The following is a 26,112-nucleotide window of genomic DNA, read 5'->3' as shown; positions in this document are numbered from 1 at the left end:
CCAGGGATTGGGAGAGCTGGTCTGGAGCTCCAACGATGTGTGTGTATGTGGAGCAGGGGACGGGGGGAGAGACACTGTCTTGCTCTGTTGCCCAGACTAGAGTGCAGGGGTACAAACACAGCTCACTGCAGCCTTGACCTCTCAGGCTCAAGTGATCCTCCTGCCTCCCAGTCCTGAGCAGCTGTGACCACAGGCATGCACCATACCATCTAATTTTTTGTAGAGGCTGGGTCTCGCTGTGTACCCAGGTGGTGTTTAACTCCTAGGATTAAACAATTTATTCTGAAATGACACCATCTAAGAACACCCAGGAACTTTACGGAGCAAATGTTTTATTTAATAAGTTATAAGATACAATTTACAGTCGGCATTTGATTCCAGTTCGGTTTCCGTGTCCCAGCTTAAAACACCTGTGGTCCCTTCACATCAGGCTTCGGGCGGCTCCAGTTTCTGTAGGTGGGCTTTTACCCCCAGCACTCGCCACAACCGTGGCCACCTCCTCAGGACTAAGCAGCAAACCCTAGCGGTCCGCCTGCCCAGAACACAATACACATTGGGCTCAGGCAATGTCCATGCCACTTTAACCTCATTCCAAAGCCAGCTCAGGTCTGCAGGAGGGCAGGCAAAATTCCCTACATCTCATTTCTAGATTTCTGCACCTGCTACTGCTTCCCAAACAGCCTCAGGTGGCACGTGGCCACGGCCAGGTAGACAGCCGCTGTCAGCTACGCAGCTCTCGCTGTTTCTGCCAAATGGTGAAAAGACCACTGATGAGCTGCTGCCCTTCTCGCCCCTCACCATTCCCGGCTTTCAGGCCAAAGATCGGCAGGAGTTTCATTTTTTCCTGTCTGTACAGATCATTATTTTCCAGAAAAAGTGACCCACAAAGCTGGCTGGGGCGGGTGTGGAGTGTTATGTCATGGGACGGGCCTTGGGGTGAGGGCGCTAATACACGGCCCTCCTGAGGTCACTTTAAACATTTTGGTAAGACTCCCTAGGCCGATGAAGGGCTGGAGCGTGTGTTAAAAACAAGGGCTAGTGTTGGTTAAAAGGGATCTTTGGCAAGGGGGGAACTGCTCACCACTGCAGAATTTCTTCAGACCAAGGAAGGGACTGAAACAGACTTGGATAACTAAAGCAAAACCGTGGCTGCCGGGATGGTCACGTGTGGTGACTCTGCAAGAAATAATCATCAGGGCGAGGGGACAGGTACTTGGGAGCCACGTGGGCCCGGCTGCCACCATATCCACTCTGCCCTCTGAGAAGTGTAAGAAGGCCACAGAGCAGGGGTGTTGGCAGTGAGCAGCGGCAAAGCAGTGCCAGTGATCTAATAGCCAAATACATGAACACGGGCACTGGAAGACAGTAAGCTGGTTTTAAGTCATCTCCTTCGCTAAATGAACTCAAACTTGGTCTCCCCCTTTTCTCTGCCCACGTTCCCCCAGCCTTGTTTCATAAATGCTGAAGAGTGAACCAGCAGCTCAGGCTAGCCAGTTTTGTTTTTCTGAAACATCAGTCTCATCGTCTTCCTGGTTTGTCTGCTGCAGTGAGTGGTCTGTTCCACCAAGAGTTCTGGTTTGCACCTAGTGTGCTCGGGATCTTCTCAGCCCACTGAACAAGCTTGCATTTCTTAAGATTCCCCAACACGTCCCTCAAGAGTCCAGTCTAGGACTTATTTCTGAAGGCACTTTAGAACAGCAATGTTTTAGGGATGGGGTTTCAGCCCCACGAACAGGCTGGAGGACTTGGTATAAAATGAATTACAAACAAGCGACAAAAGCAAACACAGACTCTCCCCAGGATTTGAGAAAACTGATTTAAGGCACTGTGACATGGAAAGGGCTGCCAGGGATGTGTTCCTCCCCCCACTTCACAGCCAGCACGTAATCGCCCCTCTCCTTGACGACGTATGTGACATTGTATTGCTGGTTGCCTACATGCTTCATGGAGACCTCCTCGCAGGGGGTGGTGGGCCCATGGACCCCGATCAGCAGCATGTTGGAGCCTAGGAGGCAAAAGAAAGTGGTTACTCCATCCGGGTGCATCAGGACAGGCCCAGGAAGAGGAGGAGGTATGAGAGCCAAAGGTAAGGCGCTTCCGTGATAATGCTGGGGCCCCCGAGAGGTGGGAGAGCATGGCAATTACAAGCAGAGGCTCACAGAGCCTGATGGTGTGGGTTCAAATCCCTGCCCTGCCACGTGCTACCTGAGTGACCTTGGACTAGAATTTCATCTCTCCCTATCTTAGCTTTCCCATCTGTAAATGGAATGACAATAGCGTGTACCTCACAAGCTAGCTGTGAGGTTGAAGGAGTTATGGCTGCCAAGCCCTAGCACACAGTAAGGACTATTCTAAGTATTCGCTATGAGAATCTTCTTGTTTACTCTCACAAGCACCTTAAGGAAGGTATTTCCGAGAAGAGGAAACTGACTTTTGGAAAGAGATTTAATAACTTTCCACGGTCACATGGCTACATAAGTTTTATGAACAAACAATGAATGAATGAAGTGGCGGTACCAGGTCCCCAGCCCAGGTGTACTGGATGCCAGAACCCAGGCAACCGGCCCTTGAAACCCAAATAAATACCTAAGTTCAAAAGGCAAAATTAAAAAAAAATCATTAAAAATATTAAGTGCATTTTTAGGCCGGGCGCGGTGGCTCAAGCCTGTAATCCCAGCACTTTGGGAGGCCGAGGCGGGTGGATCACGAGGTCAAGAGATCGAGACCATCCTGGTCAACATGGTGAAACCCCGTCTCTACTAATACAAAAAATTAGCTGGGCACGGTGGCGCGTGCCTGTAATCCCAGCTACTCAGGAGGCTGAGGCAGGAGAATTGCCTGAACCCAGGAGGCGGAGGTTGCGGTGAGCCGAGATCGCGCCATTGCACTCCAGCCTGGGTATCAAGAGCGAAACTCCGCCTCAAAAAAAAAAAAAAAAAAAAAAAAATATTAAGTGCATTTTTCATAAGTTTTTTGGCCTCATATATGTCTTCTTTTGAAAAGTGTCTGTTCATATCCTTTGCCCACTTTTGAATGGGTTTGTTTGTTTTTTTCTTGTAAATCTGTTTTAGTTCTTTGTAGATTCTGGATATTAGCCCTTTGTCAGATGGGTAGACTGCAAATTTTTTTTCCCATTCTGTTGGTTGCCAGTTCACTCTAATGATAGTTTCTTTTGCTGTTCAGAAGCTCTAGAGTTTAATTAGGTCCCATTTGTCTATTTCGGCTTTTGTTGCCAATGCTTTTGGTGTTTTAGTCATAAAGTCCTTGCCTATGCCTACGTCCTGAATGATTTTGCCTACATTTTCTTCTAGGGTTTTAATGGTGTTAGGTCTTATGTTTAAGTCTGCAATCCATCTGGAGTTCAATTCCATTACTCGGTATATACCCAAAGGAGTATAAATCGTTCTATTATAAAGACACATGCACATGTATGTTCATTGCGGCACTGTTTACAATAGCAAAACCTGGAACCAACCCAAATGCCCATCAATGATACACTGGATAAGGAAAATGTGGCACAAATACACCATGGAATACTATGCAGCCATAAAAAACAATGAGTTCGTGTCCTTTGTAGGGACATGGATGAATCTGGAAACCATCATTCTCAGCAAACTGACACAAGAACAGAAAATCAAACACCACATGTTCTCACTCATAGGTGGATGTTGAACAATGAGAACACATGGACACAGGGAGAGAAGCATCATACACTGGGGTCTGTTGAGGGGGGCTAGGGGAGGGACAGCGGGGGGTGGGGTGGTTGGGGAGGGATAACATGGGGAGAAATGCCAGATATAGGTGACAGGGGATGGAGGCAGCAAACCATCTTGCCGTGTAAGTACCTATGCAACAACCCTGCATGATCTACACATGTACCCCAGAGCCTAAAGTGCAATTAAAAAAAATTAAGTGCAGGAGAACAGGGTCATGAACATAGTTACTTGCAAATGGCTGGGTTACATGGGGGTGCGCACTATAGGAAACCTCAGCAAGGAAGGCCAGCGTACCCAGGGTGCCCAGCCTGCCCCTGCCCCACTCCACCCTTGAGCAGGCCCAGGCACCTACCAGCTTTGCTGCAGTCCACCAGGAAGGAACTCTTCTGGCCCACAAAAGCCTTCGAGAGCCCTGCCCCCTTAGAGGTCACCTTGCTGGCGTCCGAGGATGCCTTGGGAATGGCGCTATAGCAGGTCTCCGTAGAAGACCTGGTCACTGACTCCACCAGGATGGATGAGGTCTCGTTGGCTGAGCCAGGGCTGACCAGACGCTGGCCTAAGACATAAGAGGGAGGGGGACAGGCATGAATAGCCAGATCAAGAGGGGTCTCTCAGCCAGAGGACAGGCAAGTACCCTACACAGGAGCCCCAGGAGAGCCCCCGCACCCCAACACCTGGATACAAAAGCCACCACACCCGTATGTCACACCCATAATGTCTTCTAAACCCCCAGGGTGCCACCCGCATACAACTAGGATCTGGCTTTCTGGGCAAATGGATGAGTCCGGCCTTGGCTGACAAGACCTAGAACCCCCCCAATCATCCCCCCACAGAGATGTGTCTGTGAAATTCACATCTTTCTATTTACATAAAATAGTCTATGTATAAGCAGTATAAAAGTTTGGGATGACATATAATGAAATATCAAAAAATGGGCCAGGCACAGTGGCTCACGCCTGTAATCCCAGCACTTTGAGAGCCCGAGGTGGGTGGATCATCTGAGATTGGGAGTTCAAGACGAGCCTGACCAACATGGAGAAACCCTATCTCAACTAAAAATACAAAATTAGCTGGGCGTGGTGGCGCACGCCTGTAATCCCAGCTACTCATGAGGCTGAGGCAGGAGAATCGCTTGAACCCGGGAGGTGGAGGCTTGGTGAGCCGAGATCATGCAATTGTACTCCAGCCTGGACAAGAGCAAAACTCCATCTCAAAAAAAACAAAAACAAAAAACAAACAAACAAAAACCCAAAAAATGATTCTGTGCATGAGTAAGGATTTTCCTATCTGAATTTTCTAATTTTTCTGCAATGAACCTCCATACTTTACATAACAGTGAATCATGACGCGTGCAAGGGATTTACCGCGTGTTCATGGTGCTTAGTTACCTTGGGTGGTGGCTGTGAGGTGGGTTTCATAGTTTGGTATTTTTTTCTAGTGTTTTGGAGGAGACACATTTTTATAAGTATAATAAAACCTTTTGATTATTTTAAAAGTGAAAATTAGAAATGACGGGATTTTTCGGGCCCTGATCTAAACAAATACGTAAGATTTCAGTATGTTTTCTTCTGTTAGAGACAGAAAACCACCTAACATGCTCTCTCAACCCCTGCACGGCTCCACTCTGCGGACTTTCGCAAGCTTCAAACACCGCCCTCTGACATCTCATACTTTTACTGACATTCAAAGTTCAAAGTAGCTTTAACACATCTAAAACCATGCACAGTTTCCACTATGATTGATCTGGCAAAACCAGCTCCCCAGGAAGAGAGAGTAACTCCAAAGCTGGTCGATCGTTACCTGTCACCTTGGCCTTGAAGGGACTGCCCACGATGTGGTTGGGCCCACCGTATTTGACGCTGATCAGGTAGTTACCAGGAGCCATGGGGGTGTACATGACTTTGTACCCTTCGGACGTTTCCTGGCAATCCATTTTAACCTTGGATGGACCTTCGATGGTGACGGACAATGTCCCTGGACCTGCTCGGGTGGTGTTGATGAAGAATTCCGACTGGATACCTGGGAGAAAGGAAGAGAGAATGCCGTGTTGATGGCTTGGAGGGCTTTCCTGGGAGCACTGAGGCCGTGGTGAGGGACACACACAGGTCTCCTCACAGAGGGCTCACCCTGGTGGCAAGGGAACCCACCAGAACTAGCTCTGAACTTCTGGCAGAGAGAAACTCAGGCCCTATGGGGTGGGAGCTCCCTTTCTGAGGCCAAGGGAGGAAGAGCATGGCTGATATTTTGCCCACAAACACCAACAGCCTGGACACCCTGTTCTGTCCTCTGGGCATGAGCCATTGCGGCTGAGGGCGAGCAGCCTGTGTCACACTGTGAGCCTGAAGTGCTGCTTCAGCCACCAGAGTCCAGCTCTCCCTCCAGGGTGTGGGGGAGGCGTGGGCCCCTCTGACCTTCCTTTCTTCTCTGGGTAGACTCGGAGAAGCCAGGGGAGCCAAGCGTCTCCGCCATTCCTCCTTAGCCCCTCACCCCAGGCACCATGCTGCAGACTGGGTGCAGCCACTGTGACCTGCCAGCCCACCCACTTTGCCACAAATTCCAGCAACAAGCACAAGAACAAAACGGCAGCTCCCGCTGACAGGGCACGTGTGCCCCATGCGGGCTCCAGGTCCTGTGCACAGCACCATTTATGCATGTGGTATGGAATCCTTTCCGTGATTCCCGCTTCACAAATGACTGTGGCTCAGGGAGGGGGCCAGTCATGCTACACAACTAGAAAGTGGTAGAGCTGGATTTGAACCATGTCTGCATGAACCATGGTGCCAGGCCCAACTCTTGACCCCTGGGTGGACAGTGGGGCTGCCTCAGATGCCCTAACTGCAGCCCCGAGACACCTTAGCTGGCCCAGGGAGAGCCTCCTGCAGTCATCAGGCCCCGTGCATGCCCGCTACAATGCCCTCTATGGGGTATGCCTGGCATAGCATCCCCACGCAGGGCTGTGCTTCTGCCAGAGCCCTAGACACTGCCCCAGCTGGGAAATATTTTGGTTTAATTATAGCTCCTAGTCCAGAGAAAGAATTATTGTTCTGGATATCAATAAAACAAAAGAGCTGCTATCGTGCAACCCTCAAACACAACCCAGCTGTTCCTGGAAGCTCCTAAGGCTCCTGTCCCATGTTCCAAAGTCGCTCCACTCTCCCCTCATTATCTCAACCTCGTCACGATATCTAATCTGTGCAGCCAAGAAGCCCCTCAAGCAGCAGCTGTGAGGCGGGGGCTGCATAGGGAAGGCGAGTGGTGAGCAGCAAGGAGACAGTGTGTCCATCCAGGAAGCAGCTATAAGGTGACGATAAAGAAAGATATTTTATTTACTGATTGATTATTGAGATGGAGTCTCGCTCTGTTGCCCAGGCTGGAGTGAAGTGTCATGATCTTGGCTCACTGCAACCTCTGCCTTCCAGGTTCAAGCAAATCTCCTGCCTTGGCCTCCCGAGTAGCTGGGATTACAGGTACCTGCCACCATACCCAGTGAATTTTTGTATTTTTTAGTAGAGACAGGGTTTCTCCATGTTGGCCAGGCTGGTCTCGAACTCCTGCCCTCAAGAGATCCACCCACCTTGAGCTAATGCTGGGATTACAAGCATGAGCCAACACACCTGGCCTCATTATTATTATTTTTTGAGATAAGGTCCTCTGTTGCCCAGGCTGGAGTACAGTGGCATGATCACAGCTCACCGTAGCCTCAATCTTCCAGGCTCAAGCCATCCATCCTCCTGCTTTAGCCTCCAAGTGGCTGGGACTTAAGGCATGCACCACCATGCCTGGCTAATTAAATTTTTGTTTTGTTTTGTTTTGCTGTGTTGCCTGGGTTAGTCTCAAACACCTAGGCTCAAGTGATCCTCCCACCTCTACCTCCCAAAGTGTTGGGATTATAGGTGTGAGCCACCACGCCAGGCCAAAAAGGTATTTTTGAATTAAGTGAAGTTGAAATGATCTGGCTGCAGGGGAATGTTCCACCATGCTTTAACAAGCTGCTTTATTCCTAAGTGCATCTTTAAAAAATAATTTTTTTTGTAGAGATGGAGTCTTACTGTGTCACCCAGGCTGGTCTCAAACTCCTGGCCTCAAGCAATCCTCCTGCCTTGGCCTCCTGAAGTGCTTGGATTACAGGCGTGAGCCACCGCACCCATTTGGCCTTAATGCAATATCTTGATCAGACAAAAATCAGTTCGTCTTGACTGTGAGGGCCCAAAAAGGCATGAGCTGGGAAAAGAGAAATCGGGGGTTATGGGACGGGAGCTACTGCTCGGCTGTTGCCTCCTCTACGGCACTGAACAAGCTGTTAGGTGAGTCCCCTTATTATTCCTCCTTTACAGGAAAGGAAACAGAGGCACAGTGAAGTCTGATAACTCCTCTGGAGTCACACAGCTGGGGACCAGCAGAACTGGGATTTAAACATAAAGTCTGTCCAAACTGGAGCTAAAGCACTTGCCTGAGAGAAGATGGAAGAAGAAAACCCACATGCAGAAGTCTCTTACCACCACCTCCAGCTATAATCTCTATTGGACACCACAAAACATCTCGGCATGATGGTCTTCCCCCAACCCCTCAAATACGTCCAGCTCAGTTCCCGGGAGTTTAATGCATGTTAAACACAGCACTGCTTGTTCTTCAAGACAGATAAGGGGCTAGAAAGAGGGAAGGCAGCCCTTCTGGTCTACTCCGAGCACACTGGGGTTCCTGGATCACTTCATTAGGAAAATTGCTCAGCAGCTCCAAAGAACCCGGAGCCCCCTGGTCTGTCTCCCAGCCTCTCAAGCCTCCTCCAGCAAGCTCCCGCCTCAAATTCTCCACATTCCCCTACTCCAAAATCGACAGAATGGACCATTTAAAACTTGAGCCAAGAGATACAGCAAACTCGCCCCATAAAAACAGAGGGAGGTTTGCTTTGTTGGGAAGGTCAAGATACTAGCAGCTCTGGCGGCCGAGCAGATACCTTTTCATTTCATGCACACTGCAGCTGTGTAATCTCAGGATGGATATTTAGGGAAAGGCTTGCGAGCGGGAGGGCTGGAAAAACAAGACGCCTTCCCTGTGACAAGAGCAATATTTACACAGGGTTTGAAGCAGGCCGGTTCTGTCCCTCTCCCCTCCTGGCTGGGGGCTTCCCTGTAAGAGCAGCTCCTTCTCTCAGCAGTGTCCAGCACTTGCAGAAAACCCAAGCTGAAACTCAAGCTCCCAAAAAGGTATGCGAACAGCCAAAAGGAAGTAGGAGAGGGCCCAGGCATGGCGGCGCGAGCCAGCAGGAGGGCGAGATGCGTCCTGGCCAGCGTGGGAGACCCAGCAGCTGCTGTGGGGCCTGGACTGAAGCCTGCCGCACACTCCAAGTGCCAGGAGGACCCCACCTGAGCCCTCAAAGGTGAGTAGCTGCTCAGAGCCCAAATGTGAGCACTGCTGCCTGGAAACCACTCCTGAGCAGCTGGGAGGGCAGGAGTCCTGCTTTAGAACACCCCCCAAGTGGGCTGGGATGCAGTCACTGCCTCTGGGTGAGCCAGCCACTTAGAGAGGTGGCCAAGCTTTGGGGTTCAGGACATAGGCTCTGAGGTCAGGGACGTGGATTGATTCCTGGTTCTGCCTCCTCCCAACTGACTGTTTTTTGGGGGAGTGTTTGTTTGGGGAGTGTCTCAACCTCTGCATCTCACTTTTCTCATCTGTAAAATGGACATCACTTAGGGTAAAATGATACCACGCCTTTCACAAAAGCCAAGCCGCCGGCCCAGAGTTCGGGGTGGAGCCAGACTGGATTCGCCTGGGGAGTCTGGCAGCACTCATGCCACCCCTGTGGGTGGCTTTGCTGAGGCCACTGCTTTGGCCAGAGTCCCGGGCAGCCTGCCAGCCCACCAGTCACTCCTGCACCTGGAGAGGGCCCCTTGGCCACACAGGACACTCGCTCCTGGGGCTGGGTGCCAGGCAACCATGCAGCCACTCTTCCCTCGCCCCTGGGAGGCAAGTCTGCTCCATCCCACTCTCCTTATGTGGGGTGGGGGTGCACACACAAGAGACTCAAGAAACCAGGACAGGCTGCTTCCCCGAGAGGGTCCAAAGTTACACCAAATGCAAACTTGCCCCAGTGAGTCCACACTGTGGACTTTCCCTGCAGGGACTAAGGACCAGCTTCCGATCCTGGCAGCCTCCGTAACAGTGACGCACTCACTGCACACCACCCGATGCCACCTGTTCAAATAACTGTGATTCACAGCAGGAATCCTCACTACAGCCAGGAAAAGGAGGGGAAGATCTGAAAGACCTTTAAGATATCAAAGCAAATCACAAGCTGCGCCACAGCAGATACACTCCGATTCCTTCTGTAAGACAAAAGCAAAACTCTGTGTCTGCTTGTCTAATGAACCAATTAGCTAACCAACCCGGCAACCAATAATGAAAGCGGACAAGGAGATGACAGACAGGGTGAAGGTCCTCCCTCCCCGGAGCTGTTTGCTTCTGGACTCAGGTGGGGGAGGAGGCAGAGAAGATGCAGTGAGTTCCACTTTATTTACTTCTGCACTGCCTGTATTTTTCACAATCAAACATGTCTCATCTGTGGCAAAGAATAAAATAAACTGTGATGGGTCCAAAAAGCTCCAGAATTCTTTGACCATTTCAGTCTTGTCTCCTCCTCCATTAAGATCCGAGAGTAAAAAAGAGGAGGAGATAGGCTGGGAGGGGAGCATTTCTGGGAGCCCGGGCAACGGGAAAGAACAGATGGTAGGAGCCCCCTTGGACACATCATGAATTCTCTGCAGGCAAAGAAACCCTCAAAATTATGACACTGTGCTGTGTTCCCTGACTATCAGCATCCTGTCCTGAAAGTCAAGAAACTTGGCAGACAAGAAATCTGAACCACAACTAACAGTAATGAGGTGTGATAACACGGCCATCAAGCTCTCACTCTGGATTTATCGCGGGTCAAACCACAACTCCCGAAACAGCTTTGGACAGCAAGTGCCTCCAAAGTGTGCACGATCCCAGTTTCCATGGGGAATGCGTGTGAAAAGCTTCCACGGGGCTTGAGGATTTCCATCTGGCTTGGTCCCTGGAGCTGGCTCAGTTAAGGCTTCAAGAAGCAGAGGAGTGGGTTACCTGTGGCGCCCCCTTCGAGTCCTGCGCCGTAGGCAGACACCAGGGCAGGGTTCCCCGCTTGTCCGGGCTCCCCAACACGCACTTTGAAGGGGCTTCCAACCACGTGGCTCCCATTGAACTTGACATCGATGGTGTGGACACCATTCTCATGAGGGATGAAGCGAACAGCATACTTATCTAGGAGAATGAGGAAAGGCACAGTGTGAAATCAGGCAAATGGACGCCACCAAGTTCGGTGATGACAAAGGAGGGGGGCTAACCTGAGATGGCCCATTAAAAACCAAGAGTTTTACTGGGAGCCTGGCACTCAGCACCCTGGATTTCAGAAGCAGACGAACCTCCCCTGTGTATCCCTCATCAGCCCCAAAGGAAAGGCATCCATATCGCAAATCCTATAAACACAGGACAAGACTCCGGCCCCTGCCTCAGAAGAACACTTCCTTTCTTTAAAAACCTCACTTTTTGAATGTGAAATTCAGTGAATGCTGTTACTAGTCCTGTCACGAGATGAATCTCATTTCACCAAAATTAAACTCTGTTTTTCCACTAAACTGATGATACAAGTTGAAGACACAGCACTCTGAAACTGGAAGCCCTCACCACTTAAGGCTCCACAGTGGCTTACTCAGCTGAACTCCAGGCGACTACTCTTTACTTTGTTCACCCATGGCGGGGTGTGGTTTTAAAAAATGCTGGGAGATGGCCATTCTCGCTACTGTTGAATGTCTCTGTTTTGGGAAAGTATAACAAGAAATAAAAAAGAATATATATGAAGGGAAAAAAGAAAACCTCACTTCTTCTACGTTTCTCTATTTGGCCATTTGAACTGGAAAAAAATTGTTCCAATTGGTATTAATGCTCCTTCATTAAGCTCAGAGCTAGGAACTGCCCCCCGGGGCAGGTTTTTGGCTGTGCACTTGGGTCACAGCGTGTAGCAATATCATCTGTTAATTGAAGTGGGCACCTAGAACATCCACCCATTGTGTACCACCTGACCACCACCTCCTCCTTGAAGCCTTCCACGCGGGATGCAGAGAGCCTGTTCTCCTCCCACCATTCCAGGTAGTCTAGTCTCTCAGTCTCCCCCTGGCTCCTAGTACTCTTCATTCCCTTCAGACTTGATGTTCCCCAAAGCTCTTCTCCTTCCCTCTGGGGCTCTCCACAGAGGTGCATCTCCATGGAGCTGTCCATGCTACATCCTTTGGCACCGAACATCCCCCAACAGTCCCCTAGCTGGGTCCCCACCCACCTCCCTTAAAGCCAATGTGCTTTTTTTTTTTTTTTTTTTCTTGAGACAGACAATGGCGTGATCTCAGCGATTCTCCTGCCTCAGCCTCCCAAGAGCTGGGATTACAGGTGCCTGCCAACACTCCCAGCTAATTTTTGTATTTTTAGGAAAAACGGGGTTTCACTGCATTGGCCAGGCTGGTCTCGAACTCCTGACCTCATGATCCGCCCACCTTGGTTTCCCAAAGTGTTGGGATTACAGGCACGAGCCACCGCACCCAGCCAGGATCTTGAAGTTTCTAGTTACACACGTATTTCGCCCCTTTATGGTGTGAGTTGGCTTGAGTTGGGTATTCTATAATTTCCAATCAATAGTAACTGTGTCACACTGATGATTGCATATATTTGTAGGGCTTCAAATCCTGCCTGGGGTGGAGCCAGCTTCCCCTGAAGCACACTGGCTTTAAGAGAAGAGGGAGGGTACCCAGTGAGGGACTGTTGGGGCTGAGGCCACTGAACCTCACAGTGATCTAGTAAGCATCTCCATTTGGGTATCGAGGATCCTTCAAATTCCCTCAAAATAAAAGAATTAAACCATTTAAAGCCCTGACCAATCCTTATCCACCCTCTGGCTCGGTGGCCCTAGTTTTGATAACTGCACTATCAACTTCTGACCCAATCACTAAGCTACATGGAACGTTTTGGAAGGGACTCTCTCTCTCGCTCTCTATGGCCACCATATCTGTCTGGCTTCAAGTCCCTCCTCTCCATTTCCAATGCTGCTGCTTTTTCTAATGGACCACTCTGGGAGCACCAGCTCGCCACTTGGCCTTTCAGACTAAAACCGGGATCTAACCCATCCCTCACACTTGTTCCTCCTGAAGCTCCCCACTGCCCTTTCTGCCTACTGGGAAAAATAGATCTAAATGTTCACACAGATCCTACATTTCTTTTTCTTTCTTTTAGAGACAGGGTCTTGCTGTGTTACCCAGGCTGGAGTGCAGTGGCATGAACACAGCTCACGGCAGTCTCAACCTCCTGGACATAAGCGATCCTCCCACCTCATCCCCCTCAAGTAGCTGGGACTACAGGTGCGTGCTACCATGCCTGGCTCAATTTTTTACTTTATTTTGTAGAGAAGGGGTCTCGCTATGTTGCCCAGGCTGGTCCTGAACTCCTGGGCTCCAGTGATCCTCCTAGCTCAGCCTCCTGAAGTGCTAGGATTACAGGTATGAGCCACCATGCCTGGTCAGATCCTAGATTTCTAACTACACTATATAAATATAGCCAGGCATAAAACAAATGCCCTATAAGGCACTGATCATAGGTCTCTCCCTCTCATACATCAAGGCCTACATTAAATGTCACCTCCTCTGAGAAGCCCTCCTGAACTCACCGAGGCAGAAACTATTTCTCTGTCCTGCTCTAACCATCTTCACCATTTGCTTTTCAGTTCTCCTGTGGTATTGGCGATCATTTGGGGTCATTATCTGTTTTTTTGGCCAGACCTTCATTAAACTTTGAGCAGAAATAATATATTCCTCAGCCTTATACCTTCCTTCAAGTTTCTGACCCTTAATAAATGTTCACCAGTAGCACTCTCTTTAAAGTTGATTAAATCAGAGAATTCCATATACCAAGGCACAAAGCAAGAAAAATCTTAGGACATTAGGGCCTAGAGACCCAGATTTCCTTTTTTAAATTTACAGAACATTAACCTACCTTTCCCTTAAAGTGAGATCAAAGTGTGCTTACTCATGTCATAAGGTCGACAATATAATAAAAATCTATAAGATGTTGTTAGGATATGAGAGAAAAATCATGATGAATGTCCTCCAAAAGGAATTTGAAAAACTAACAGAAAATAAAGCAGCATTTGTTTTTGTGGTGTGTGTGTGTGTGTGTGTGTGTGTGTTTGAGACAGGGTCTCGCTCTGTCACCCAGGTTGGAGTGCAGTGACACGATCATAGCTCACTGCAGCCTTGATCTCCCAGGTTAAGGCACTGCACCCAGCCCAGCATTTGTTTAAAAAAGAAAGAAAGAATGAGCATTCTCTCCTAGGGTAAAGGGTCTGCCTATCTCTGGCAAATGTCTAAACCCTAATTTATAAACAATGTCTGGCAACAGCAAAGGGAATTCAGAGGCTCACTGGCAGTAATGAAATTGAACAATCCTTCGGGACGCACATTTACAGGAACATTCTGCTGCAAAGTGCTGGTGCTGGGACCCCCAACCAGGCCTCCTGCTCACCTGGCTCCAGCTCAGACACATGGCACTCCTCCACGGCTCCAGAGGGGCTGTGCACCTTTGCATCAATCTTCCCTTTTGCGCCATTCAACCTTATAGCAAAGGATGCTGGCTGGTTAACTTTTAATCCCGATTCCTGAGAATTTAATACATTAGACAGGTTATGGCCCTCGGGATTCCTGCTCAGTGGCACACACTGACCCTACCCAAAACTCCAGGTGACAGTTCTCATGCAAATAGGCCCAGAATGGTTTTCTATATAACACGACAACAAACGAGCAGGTGAGCCATTCCACATTTTTAACATAAAATATAAGATAGCAGAGACATGCATCTTCATGGCCTCCTATGCAAACCATCTTGATTCAGCCTGGAAGAGATGATTTCGGGTTTGGATACTTGAGACATCCCAGTCAAAACGGCTATCATCTCAGCATTCAAAATAACACCTGTGCAGGCCAGAAAACCCAGTATGTTCTAGACCAAAAAAGTATCCTCTTTTAGGAGGATACCGGCAGCTAACAAAGTCACGCACTTATGAACATGAACACAGTTTTATGTTATGATGTTTGTTATCTCAAAGGCAGACCTGGAGGAACCTATTATAAAGGACTATGTGTGCAAAGGAGGCAGTACTGCATAGCAGTTAAGAATCAGCTGGATCTGGATTTCCCACTGTTTCCTAGCTATATAACCAGGTTGCCAAACCTCTTCAAGTCTCGGTTTCCTCATCTGTAAAACGGTCATAATAATGATCTATCTGGAGGGCTACTATAAAGATCAAATGAAGCTGTCCATGCAAAACATTCAGCACAGGGCCCGCCCCACACACAGGGAGGTTAGAAAACATCAGCTTATTATTAAATATTAATATGCATTTAGAGGTCGTATCCCCACAAGATGCCATAGAAAGGCACAGCTTTTGCTTTTCCCCAGATCAGTTTCCAAGATACTTTGTCTTGGAAACTATCTCCTCTTCTGGGAGGAGGGGATCAGAAGTTCAGATGGTTAAGAACAAAGCTGAGCAACAACATTTGAGGTATTTTAAGACTGGCCAATTCCAAACAGCAATATTTTACAAGTCAGCAATTTTGATTTAAACTTGGTTGGACAGCCATTCCTCAGGCAATAACTCTAAAGCAGCACGGCTCACACTTAATGTGCAAGCAAACCATCTGGGTATCTTTTTTATTTTTATTTTTGAGACGGTGTTTCACTCATTTTGCCCAGGCTAGAGTGCAATGGCACGATCTCGGTTCACCACAATCTCTGCCTCCTGGGTTCAAGTGATTCTCCTGCCTCAGCCTCTCAAATAGTTGGGATTACAGGTGCACACCATCACGCCCAGCTAATTTTTTGAATATTTAGTAGAGACAAGGTTTCACTGTGTTAGCCAGGACGGTCTCAATCTCCTGACCTCATGATCTGCCCACCTTGGCTTCCCAAAGTGCTGAGATTACTGGCATGAGCCACTGTAGTTGGCCTCAGAATCTGCATTTTAATAAGATCCCCAGATGGATGGCCTGGTGTGGTGGCTCATGCCTGTAATCCCAGCACTTTGGGAGTCCGAGGCAGGTGGATCACGAGGTCAGGAGATTGAAACCATCCTGACCAATGTGGTGAAACCCCATCTCTACTAAGAATACAAAAAAAGTAGGTGGGCATGATGGCACACACCTGTAGTCCCAGCTACTCAGGAGGCTGAGGCAGGAGAATTGCCTGAACCCAGGAGGCAGAGATTGCAGTGAGCCGAGATCACACCACTGCACTACAGCCTGGGTGACAGTGCGAGACTCCATCTCAAAAAAACAAAACAAAAAAAAAGCAGATTCTGATCCAGTGGGTCTGGGACTGAAGTTCCCAAGTGATGCTGAGGTCCAAGAACTGACCCAAGAACCACATCTTCATGGTAAGGCCCTAAAGCTACACTGTCTAATTTAGTAGTCACCAGCCACATGTGGCCATATATACATATATTTAAATTTAATGCACTTAAATAAAACTTAAAAATTCAGCTCCTTGGTTCCTCTGGCCACATTTCAGATGTTCGATAGTCACGTGTGGTTAGTGGCTATCAAGCTGCACAGTGTAGACGTGGAACATCTCAATCACTGCAGAACCTGCTATTGGACTGTGCTGCCCTGGGGCTATATAGACTGAGGAGGGAGGATGGAACGCAGAATTAAGAGTCTTTGATAACCAAATCACTCCCATCCCACCTCCACCCCCAGTGCCAGCCTACCCCAATTTTCTAAAAAGTCTCAAAAGCAAGACAAAATGATACATGCCTCTCTTTGCTAACCAGCACCAGATGTTGCTGCGTGGGCCTCCGCAAAAATCTCTGATCAATAATTTACATATCACTCGGCATCAAATGACCCAGGAAGAACAGGGGGCGATGCTGACAAACACGCCCCTCCCGGCGCAGCAGCTGGTTACAAAAGCTTGAGAAACAGCCTGCTGTGCACTTACTGAAACATTTATGACCCAGCTATGACGAGAGGACTCTTCAGAAAAGTTTCCTGGAGAGGATTTTTCCAAGCCAGCTCCTTTTAGACAGAATCATTTACATTACCTGAATCCGGATGCCGCTAAATCCTCAAGAGGGAGATAAACGCCTCGGAAGATCGGAAAGAAATCTTCGAGATGCATGAGGCCAGCTCCTGCCCTCAAAAAGTGCTGGGTTTATCTCCCTCCGTAGGTTTTAGTTAAGTCGGCCACAAAAGACACTTCTGCTAAGAAGCCTTTAAATGAAACACAAGAAAAACATCTACACCACAGTCACCAGTTAGGACCCTTGGTATTCCCTGGAGGAGGCCGCTTCAATGTGTGGACTGTGAGTCTGGTTTGGGTTCTGTTTGCATCCCGAAATGAAAGACTAATGTTTGGAACGACTGGAGGGATCCCAATTCCCCTCAGAGTACGATTAGAATCTCAAATGTAAACCATGCCTATGGAACTAGAGCCAATGATATCATAAATCTTAGGCATCAGATTGGATTTTAAATCAATCCAATATTTTCAAGAACTGGGGGCAGGCTTAAGGCTATTTAGAAACTCTTACCCAGAAATCATATTTTGGGGTTTTGTTATTATTTCACAACTTAATTGCTACTCCCAGTTCAGATACCTAATTATTTTTCACTGTCCTGGGCAAAAACCCAGAGGCGTCCATGCTGGTTCTTAGTTTGGCTGAAGGTGCTAGTGCAAGCTTGAATTAAGTGACCTGTTTAGGATGAGAAGTGTTGCCTCTCCTGGTATCCTAATGGGATGGACTATGAAACCATGTGCCACAGTGTCAGGTGGCAGTTAAAGAGGCCGCAGTTAAGGGCACAGGTTCTGGTCAGGCACAATGGCTCATACCTGTAATCCCAGCACTTGGAGGCCGAGGAGGGCTGATCACCTGAGGTCAGGAGTTCTAGACCAGCCTGGCCAACATGGTGAAACCCCATCTCTACAAAAAATACAAAAATTAGCTGGGTGGGATGGCACGTGTGTGGAGTCTCAGCTACTCAGGAGGCTAAGGCAGAAGGATCACTTGAACCCGGGAGGCAGAGGTTTCACTGACCCAAGATCATGCCACTGCAGTCCAGCCTGGACGACAGAGCGAGACACCATCTCAACAACAACAACAAAAACCAAAACCAAACAAAAAAAAGCACAGGCTCTGGAGTCACGCAGCCCCTGCGCTGCCTCATGCTAGCTGGTTCCCAGTGGACGAAACCTCCTTGCACCTCTGTTTTTCCATCATCAAAATGGGATCCAAAGAACCTACTTGTCAGGCTATTGCAACAATTTACTGAAGTAACACTGATAAAGCTCTTAATATAGTTCCCTGCACACTTATTATAAATAAGTCATAATAAAATAAATTGCAATTGGCTTTCTTGAGGAAAGGCAGCCAACAACAGCAGGCTGAAATGTCACTGCACTGTTATTTCTGTTTCCGTTTTGTTTTGAAAGCCCTTGTTATCCCTTAACCAATTATTAACAGGCTTCCTTTGTTTCTCTTAAATAAACCTTTAAAAACAAACTTGTCCCCAAACGTTAAGGTGTGTTGTTGACTGTGGCTCTGTTTTTGCTTGCTCCAAGTGTCATCTGCCCTAAGTGTATGGGAAGTTGACTCTGTCACGGGAAAGCCCCCCAATGACTAGGTGACATCTGTGGTCAAAATGCATATAGGGGCCTCAGCACCTAAGTGGGCATTGAAGCGGCCTCAGGAGCCCAGGGGTCTCACTGGTTGGCCTGTGGCCAAGGAGATGGATGCTTCCTTGCGTCTCACCTGAAGGCTCATAACAGTGAGGCGGCGGGCGTCGTCGGAGGGCGCGATGACCGGCACCAGGTAGGGGCTTTCTGGGATGTGCTCATCATTGAACTTGATGGACACCTCGTAGTTACCTATGAGGACAGAAAAGTCCCATCACGTCAGAGACTCTGGACCCAGAGTGGCCTCTTGCTTCTCACCAAGGGCTAAAATGTCTTGGGAGAGACCCAGCCCTCCTCAATGTCCACAGCTGATTGGTTGAGAGGAGCTGTCTGGCTGAGGCTGGGCCGATATGATTTCCTTAGTGGGCAAGGCCAAAGACTCTTAACCGGGGGCCCACAGGGTCCTCAAATGGCCTGTGTATTGAATTCAGGAGATCCACGGACTTGAATGGGAAAAAAACTAGATTTTAATTTTCACTAACCTATGACTGAAATTTACCGTTTCATTTCTTCAGAAATGTTGATAAGGAATAACAGCATGTTTTAAGTACATGTGACTTATATCACCATTAAAAATCATAGATGTTGGCTGAGTGTGGTGCCTCACGCCTATAATCCCAGCATTTTGGGAGGCCGAGGCAGGCTTATTACTTGAGGTCTGGAGTTTAAGACCAGCCTGGCCAACATGGTAAAATCCTGTCTCTACTAAAAATACAAAAATTAGCTGGGAGTGGTGGCACATGCCTGTAATCCCAGCTACTTGGGAGGCTGAGGCAGGAGAATCACTTGAGCCTGGGAGGCAGAAGTTGCAGTGAGTTGAGATCACACCACTACATTCCAACCTGGCCGACAGAAGGAGACTCCATCTCAAAAAAAAAAAAAAAAGATGTTTTTATGTCATCTTACAGTTTTACAGATACTTTGACGTATCATTTTCACTTATTATCTTGATGACAGCTAATATACTGGCACCAAATCTTATGATTTAATGTATTAACGAAGATATGCATGTTTCTGTGTTGCATATCTGTTCTTGTAAGATTTTGGTAACTATTTTAATATCATTAATTTCCTTTATAGTGTGTGACATATTTCATTTTATGTGTTTTAAAACATTATCCCAAGAACAGTCCCCATAGGCTTTGCCAGATGGCAAGAGTCAATGGCACACAAAAGGTTAAGAACTCCTGCTTGAGGGAGCTCAGATGCCAAGGCCACTCTTCTGGGGAAGCCAGCCAGGGTAGCCATGGGTAGGCAGATAGCGGCTGGAAAGAATGAAGCCATTGAATGAAAGCACGAAGCAGAGAGGCTAATGGAGAAAGGCAAGAGACAACCAGAGCAAGCGTTCCCACCCTTTGGAGGTCAGGCCGTGTATCTTGCAACTGGATTTCTAGAAGGCTCTCCCATGTGCCCATACACATAAATTCCTCACTGACTTCAGTAAATTTGATGAATTTCTGTTCCTTGCAACCTAACCATGTTTAAACAAGGAAAATGTCCTCTTGTGACCCCTGAATACATACCAGGCTCTTGGGCAATATAAGACACACCGCACGACCCATTTTTATGGTCATCAAATGTAATCTCGGCCTTACTGGGGCCCTCAACAGCGATAGAGAGGCCTCCAGCACCTGCTTCCCGGGTCCAAATGCTGAACTCAGCTGAGAGCAAAGAGACACCTGGTTAGCGAGTAAGCCCTGCAGAACACATGCCCCTCTTCCATTCTTGCTCAAATTTGCAGTGCTAGGTTTAGTTTGTTGCAAGCTGCTTCCTCTTTCTCAGAACCCAAGCAAGGTCAATCGATGAAGTTTCCAAAGCATCACTAGCGATAACCAAATTCGTAAGACATCTGGAGTCCTCTAAATGCATCTTAACTAGTCCGATGCAGTGGCTTACGCCTGTAATCCCAGCACTTTGGGAGGCCAAGGCGGGAGGATCACGTGAGCCCAGGAGTTCAAGACCAGCCTGAGCAAGATAGCGGGACCCCCATTTCTAACAAACAAAAAAAGAAAAAAAGAGTATCAAATAAAAAAATTTAAAAATGAATACACCTTAACCAAGCCAGAAAAAGATGAGAATGTTCCATTTTTTTACCCACACAGCTTCCCACCAGCAACCATAGAAAAGAATGCTGAGTCAGTTTTGTAGCTTTCTAGTGTGTTTCACAGAACATCAGCCCTGCAAGATGCTCTGGAAACAGTATTACTCTGCTCCCCAGTGAGAGACTCAGATGCACACTAAGAAGTTACAGGCTCCAAGAAGGCTCCCAATGAGAAGCCTGTTTAGCTTTACGTAGGTGAGCAAAGCTTAGTCATAAAGTGTGCCAGACTTAGTCACAGATGCCTTGTTTTAAAGAATGCCCCTTAACGCCACCTATCAGAAGTCTTCTCTTTAGAACAGGGCAAAAAAGTATGTGGGTGCTCACACTGTCTGGGCTCAACTCATATTCTTCCCCAGTGAAAGAGCTGCCAGGAATGCTCACCTGGGACTCCCGCTTCTCCTCTCTCCAGGCCGGGCCCTCCTGCCCGCACCTTGTGGGCACCTCCTTCACCAAGTGGCCCCACGGTGAACTGGAAGGGGCTGCCAGTGACATGCTGCCCACGGTACTTGACGCTGACCGTGTGAACGCCCATCTCCTGGGGCACAAACCGGACGCAGTGCGAGTTCTTCCCCATGGGCACAATCTCTGCCTCCGTCACACGGCCAGAGGGGCTGGTAACATGGGCCGACATATCACTGCTGTTGATTTCTGAAAGAGGGAGGGAGGTTGGGAGAGAGAAGAGGGTTAGGGTAAGGGCCTGAGGCAAGGCAGGACATGCAGGGCAAGCAGCCGAGAGCAAGGTGTGTGCAGCCCAGTGGACGAGGGGTGCCCAGACTTCCTTCCCTTCAGGCTGGGTGCCTGCCCTCCTGTGGCCAGCATGGAGCAGGCAGGGCCCTTCAGGCCACCCATGCTAGGGGCACTGAGACTTCTTGCCAAAGGTGACACGGTCATCCATCATGCATACACGCGCTCCTTTCCACAGTAGGTAAATAAGAGCCGTCATCCCTTACTGTCAAGAAGCTTTGCCATTTCTTTTAGGCAACAAGACAAAGTTAGAGAAAAAGGTGAATATATGTCAGTCCCAATGGCAAAGGGAAACCATGCGTGAGCAAAGCTTTGAGCAAACCGAAGACCAGGGGCCACACTTTCAGAAAAGCAATGCCTTGGGTCACCAGCACTAGGACACAAGACCACATCACTCTATGTGAGCTGCTCATGTCATGCCAACGACTGTGCCTGCACTGCCATGGTGAGGCCAGGTGGCCGCATGCGGGGCACGGAGCACTGCCATCACCTAGAGCCAGTATGAAACTGCACCCTCCAGCCCCACAGGATCTGGGCAGAGCAGCTCATGACTCTGACCCCTGAGGACAGAAAAGGGAAGGGAGGTTGAAAAGAGGGTCACTCATGTTATGAACTGAATGTCCTTGCCCCTCCAAAATTCAAATATTGAAATCCTACCCCACCAATGTGATGGGATTAAGAGGCAGGGCCTTGGGGAGGCAATTAGGATTAGATGGGGTCATGAAAGTGGAGCCCCCTGTGACGGGATCAGTGGCCTTATAAGAGTCCAGACAGCTTGCTCCCTCCACTCTCCACCGTGTGTGGATACAGGGAATGCTGTCGGTCTGCATCCTGGAAGAGGGTCCTCACCACGATCTGGCCACGCGGGCCCCTGATTTTGGACTTCCAGCCTCCACAACTGTGAGGGATACAGTTCTGTTGGTTGCCACCTAGTTCAAGTTATTTTGCCCAAACTGACAAAGATGCCCCGCAAAACCTGGGTCTGGAGGACTTCTGAAGTTAGTGAGCCATCCTCCATTCTAAGAGGAGGGGATCTCCGCAAGGATCATTTGGGTAATGAGGGGAAAATCGAGCCTCACCCAGAGTCATCTGGTACTAAGTAACTAAAAGAATAACAAAATGGCCAAGAGCTGGAAGAGACTTAAGAGAAAGGGAAAATGTCCATACTGCGCAGGCACTTGCTAGTTCCTCAAGAAACAAATAAGCAAAGAGAACGGAACAGATATTTTGCAAAATGAGAAATGTAAAAGCAAATGAAAACACAGTACACATCACTAGCCATCAAAGCTGTGAAACTGAACACTGGATGCCATATTTTTCCATCAAGTTGGCCAAAGTGAGAAGGAAAGACAGCACCAGGGCTGGTGGGGGAATATGGAGAAATGTGGAGGGCAGTCTGCCAAGGCGTGGCAGTGTCTGAAATGCACCAGCCCAGCCCACTCCTGGGCATCCGGCCCACAGCTTGAGCACAGGGTGGTGGATGTCAGAGCAGCCCTGATGATGGGGGCTGAGGCAGAGATGAGTCTATGTGAAATGACAGTTGATGCATCTAGACATGAAAAGGAATCTCTTTTTTAATATCACCAACAGTTTAATATCATTCAACAGAATGAAATGGCATTTTTTCAGGGTCATGAAAGAGATAAGGTGGATGTCTAATTTTTTTTTTTTGAAATGGAGTCTCGCTCTGTCACCCGGGCTAGAGTGCAATGGCACAATCTTGGCTCACTGCAACCTCCGCCTCCCGAGTTCAAGTGATTCTTCCACCTCAGTCTCTTGAGTAGATGGGATTACAGGCACCCACCATCATGCCCAGCTAATTTTTGTAGAAATGGGTTTCACCATGTTGGCCAGGCTGGTCTTGAACTCCTGCCTCAGGTGATCTGCCCGCCTCGGCCTCCCAAAGTGCTGAGATTACAGGCGTGAGCCACTGTGCCTGGCCCAGTATAGCTCTTGTTAAGTGATCGTGTCTCAACTGTACAGTAATGAGGCTTTTACCACATTCTGATGTGACCTGACATTGATGTGACTACACAAAAAGAACCTGTTATCTAAAGCCAAGAAGGCAGAGTCAACAGCTGAGTGACATGTTAGGAAGGATGGGGACGCAGTGTAGAAAGACGGCCCCCTCTCCAGAGCTCACAACACAAGCTCCATCTGAAGATGATTTAGATTTCCCTTCTCTGTAGAATTTGACAGGACATGTCAACTTCTGGGCAGAGGAGCCTCAAAACTTTCACTCCCAGTGGCTTCTCTCTAGAAGGATTTTTTCTTTTTATAGAAAGACCTTGGGCCACATTTCAGCCAGACTGTGTGGCCTGTTGACTGGCTAATTGGGGCCCATGAGGAACAATTCACCGCCAAAGGGCTAGATGGGGCCCAGCTAGATCTGCAGCCCAGCCTTCGTTCTAATTTCAGGAATGAAAGAGAAATACTAGAAGGACGCCGCTGGGCTGCCACCTCTTAAATACTTCCAGACACTGGCATCAGCAGGGCCCGTTCTTTCACTGACATGATTCTATTTGACAGACAGTAAATATAAAAATCTAAAAGCTTATCTATGTTTCCCCCATGTGCCACAATAAAGCTATATTTATTTGGAACAGGAAAAAGGTAGCGAGGTAAACAGATTTATTTTTCTTGGACAAGTCTCTGTGAAAATAAACATAGAAGAAAATAATGAAATGAAGTGAAATGAAGATGTCAGCACAGCCGACTTAGATACTATGTTCTGGGCCATGCCTGAACTTGGTTCCCAAAGGCACCCGCTGCCCTGAGGGCTGGAGCCAAGGCTTCCCCACCCCACTAGTCCCCAACACCCACCTGGGATTTTCAGGTTCAGGTCACAAATGCTCCCGACAGTGGCCACAGATGGGGCCCGACTGGTGCGGGTGATGCTCTCTTTGACTCTTCCCTCCCCGCTGATCTTCACAGTAAATGGGCTCCCTGCAAGACCCAAGAAGGCTCCTGTGAACAGCCCAGAGGCCAAGGCACGGCATTTACAGAAAACCCAGGCATCCCACCTGGAGGGGAATGGAACGCACATACCAGGCACATGCTCGTCAGCGAATTTGGTGGAGACGATATAAACTCCAGGCACGGTGGGGAAGTAGGAGACTTTGCAGGTGCCGTCTTCCAGGTCCTCTGTCTGGATGTCCACCTTGCTGGGGCCTTCCACTGCCAAGGATATGCCACCATAACCTGCAACACAGCAGCCCCAAGCTGTTCTGACAGCCTTCTCAGGAAGGGGGAGCCAGATGAATGGAAAAAGGACATCTGATCCTTAAGGCTCCATCTATTTCTACATAGCAGAAGGAAAGTAAATGGTGGCCTTGTTTGTAGAGCCCAGAGGGGGATGAGTAGGTTAAGGGCCCTGAGAAGTCCTGTAGTGAAATAACCTGCTGAACCTGGTTTTGACCAGAGAACCCTTTCCTCAAGGGTATTTACTAATATCCCATAGAGAATGTGTCCTGTACAAACAGTTGCGGAGGACATTCTGCCCTCATGTCTCCAAGAATGGCACATACCACCTCGGGGGTTTATCCCCAGCCAGACCTGAGATTCTGAATTTTTAAACAATCCCTGGTTGCCTCAACTAGGTCAGTAGACTGAACGGTTTAACAGGGAGTATCTTCCAACCAAGACCAGAAATTCTCCAGCCCTCTCCTCTGGGCTAGAATTTGTCTAGAAGTCACCAGTGTGGCCATCCCTCAAGAAAGCAGATGACTGGAGGCATTGGGGTGTGACAAGCTTGGGAAAGATGCAATCTAACTCAAACCATCTCCAAGAGAGAATGGAAAGAGATGCCTCATTTCCACAAAAGCTCTGCTCAGATGACCGTGGTCTTGGCCAGCCGACCCAACATCCTTTGTCTGGACCCTGGAAAGCTGAGAACAAGGGTGGAAGATCAGATGGGAAAACAGGGGTCTTCGAGGTGTCATGGCTCTGGGTTCAGATCCTAGTGCAGAGAGGACTCTAAACCTTGCAAGCCTCAGTTTCATCATCTAAAAAACAAAGACAGGCCGGGCGCGGTGGCTCAAGCCTGTAATCCCAGCACTTTGGGAGGCCGAGGCGGGTGGATCACAAGGTCAAGAGATCGAGACCATCCTGGTCAACATGGTGAAACCCCGTCTCTACTAATACAAAAAATTAGCTGGGCACGGTGGCGCGTGCCTGTAATCCCAGCTACTCAGGAGGCTGAGGCAGAAGAATTGCCTGAACCCAGGAGGTGGAGGTTGCGGTGAGCTGAGATCGCGCCATTGCACTCCAGCCTGGGTATCAAGAGCGAAACTCCGTCTCAAAAAAAAAAACAAAAAAAAAACAAAGACAATCTCATTTCACCCGTGGTCATGAGGCGTAAATGACAATGCAGGGAGAAGGACCTACAGCTTGAAGGATGCTCAGAAAGGAAAAGGAGTTGGTAGGATGAAAAGATGAAGCCGACTCAGCAAAAGAAGTCAGTTCCCACAAGTTCTGGGCCTCTCCCCTGGGACCACAGACCTGCATCCCTTGTGTCCACGATGAAGTCAGACATCTCGAAAGTCCGGCCTTCTGACAGGCCACGGCCATAGACTTTGGCTCGACGGGCGTCACCAATCTCGGACTGGACCACCATTATGGACACGGGGCTGTTAGCCACATGGTTGCCATTTTTCTTGATGCTAACCAGGTGTTCACCCACTTCCCGGGGGATGAAGGAGATGCCTGGACCAGAGCACAGATTGGGGTTTGTAACGGGGATGGCAGAGAGGAAGCAGGAGAGAGACACACTCT

At 48.7% G+C, this 26,112-nt stretch overlaps 1 protein-coding gene across 4 annotated transcripts in view; it reads right to left on the bottom strand.

Moving 5' to 3' along the window:
- Positions 1–311: 311 nt before the first annotated feature.
- Positions 312–26,112, bottom strand: part of FLNB (filamin B) — a 166,383-nt gene continuing 140,582 nt past the window's right edge. For all 4 annotated transcript variants that reach the window (XM_064367262.1, XM_064367263.1, XM_064367264.1 and 1 more), the window contains 11 exons: positions 25,840–26,043; positions 24,388–24,540; positions 24,163–24,285; positions 20,977–21,243; positions 20,018–20,155; positions 18,571–18,686; positions 14,292–14,424; positions 10,815–10,991; positions 5,517–5,735; positions 4,069–4,272; positions 312–2,005 (listed from right to left, as the gene is read on the bottom strand). In XM_064367262.1, the coding sequence (XP_064223332.1) occupies positions 1,818–2,005; positions 4,069–4,272; positions 5,517–5,735; positions 10,815–10,991; positions 14,292–14,424; positions 18,571–18,686; positions 20,018–20,155; positions 20,977–21,243; positions 24,163–24,285; positions 24,388–24,540; positions 25,840–26,043 (1,922 nt within the window). In that variant the 3' untranslated portion in view covers positions 312–1,817. The remainder of the gene's footprint in view (positions 2,006–4,068; positions 4,273–5,516; positions 5,736–10,814; positions 10,992–14,291; positions 14,425–18,570; positions 18,687–20,017; positions 20,156–20,976; positions 21,244–24,162; positions 24,286–24,387; positions 24,541–25,839; positions 26,044–26,112) is intronic.

This window comes from Aotus nancymaae, unplaced genomic scaffold (assembly GCF_030222135.1).
Source record: "Aotus nancymaae isolate 86718 unplaced genomic scaffold, 86718_ANA_hifiasm-v0.15.2.pri h1tg000067l, whole genome shotgun sequence".
NCBI lineage: Eukaryota > Metazoa > Chordata > Mammalia > Primates > Aotidae > Aotus > Aotus nancymaae.
Note: the sequence above shows the minus strand (reverse complement) of the source record. Positions and strands in the feature narration are given on the sequence as shown.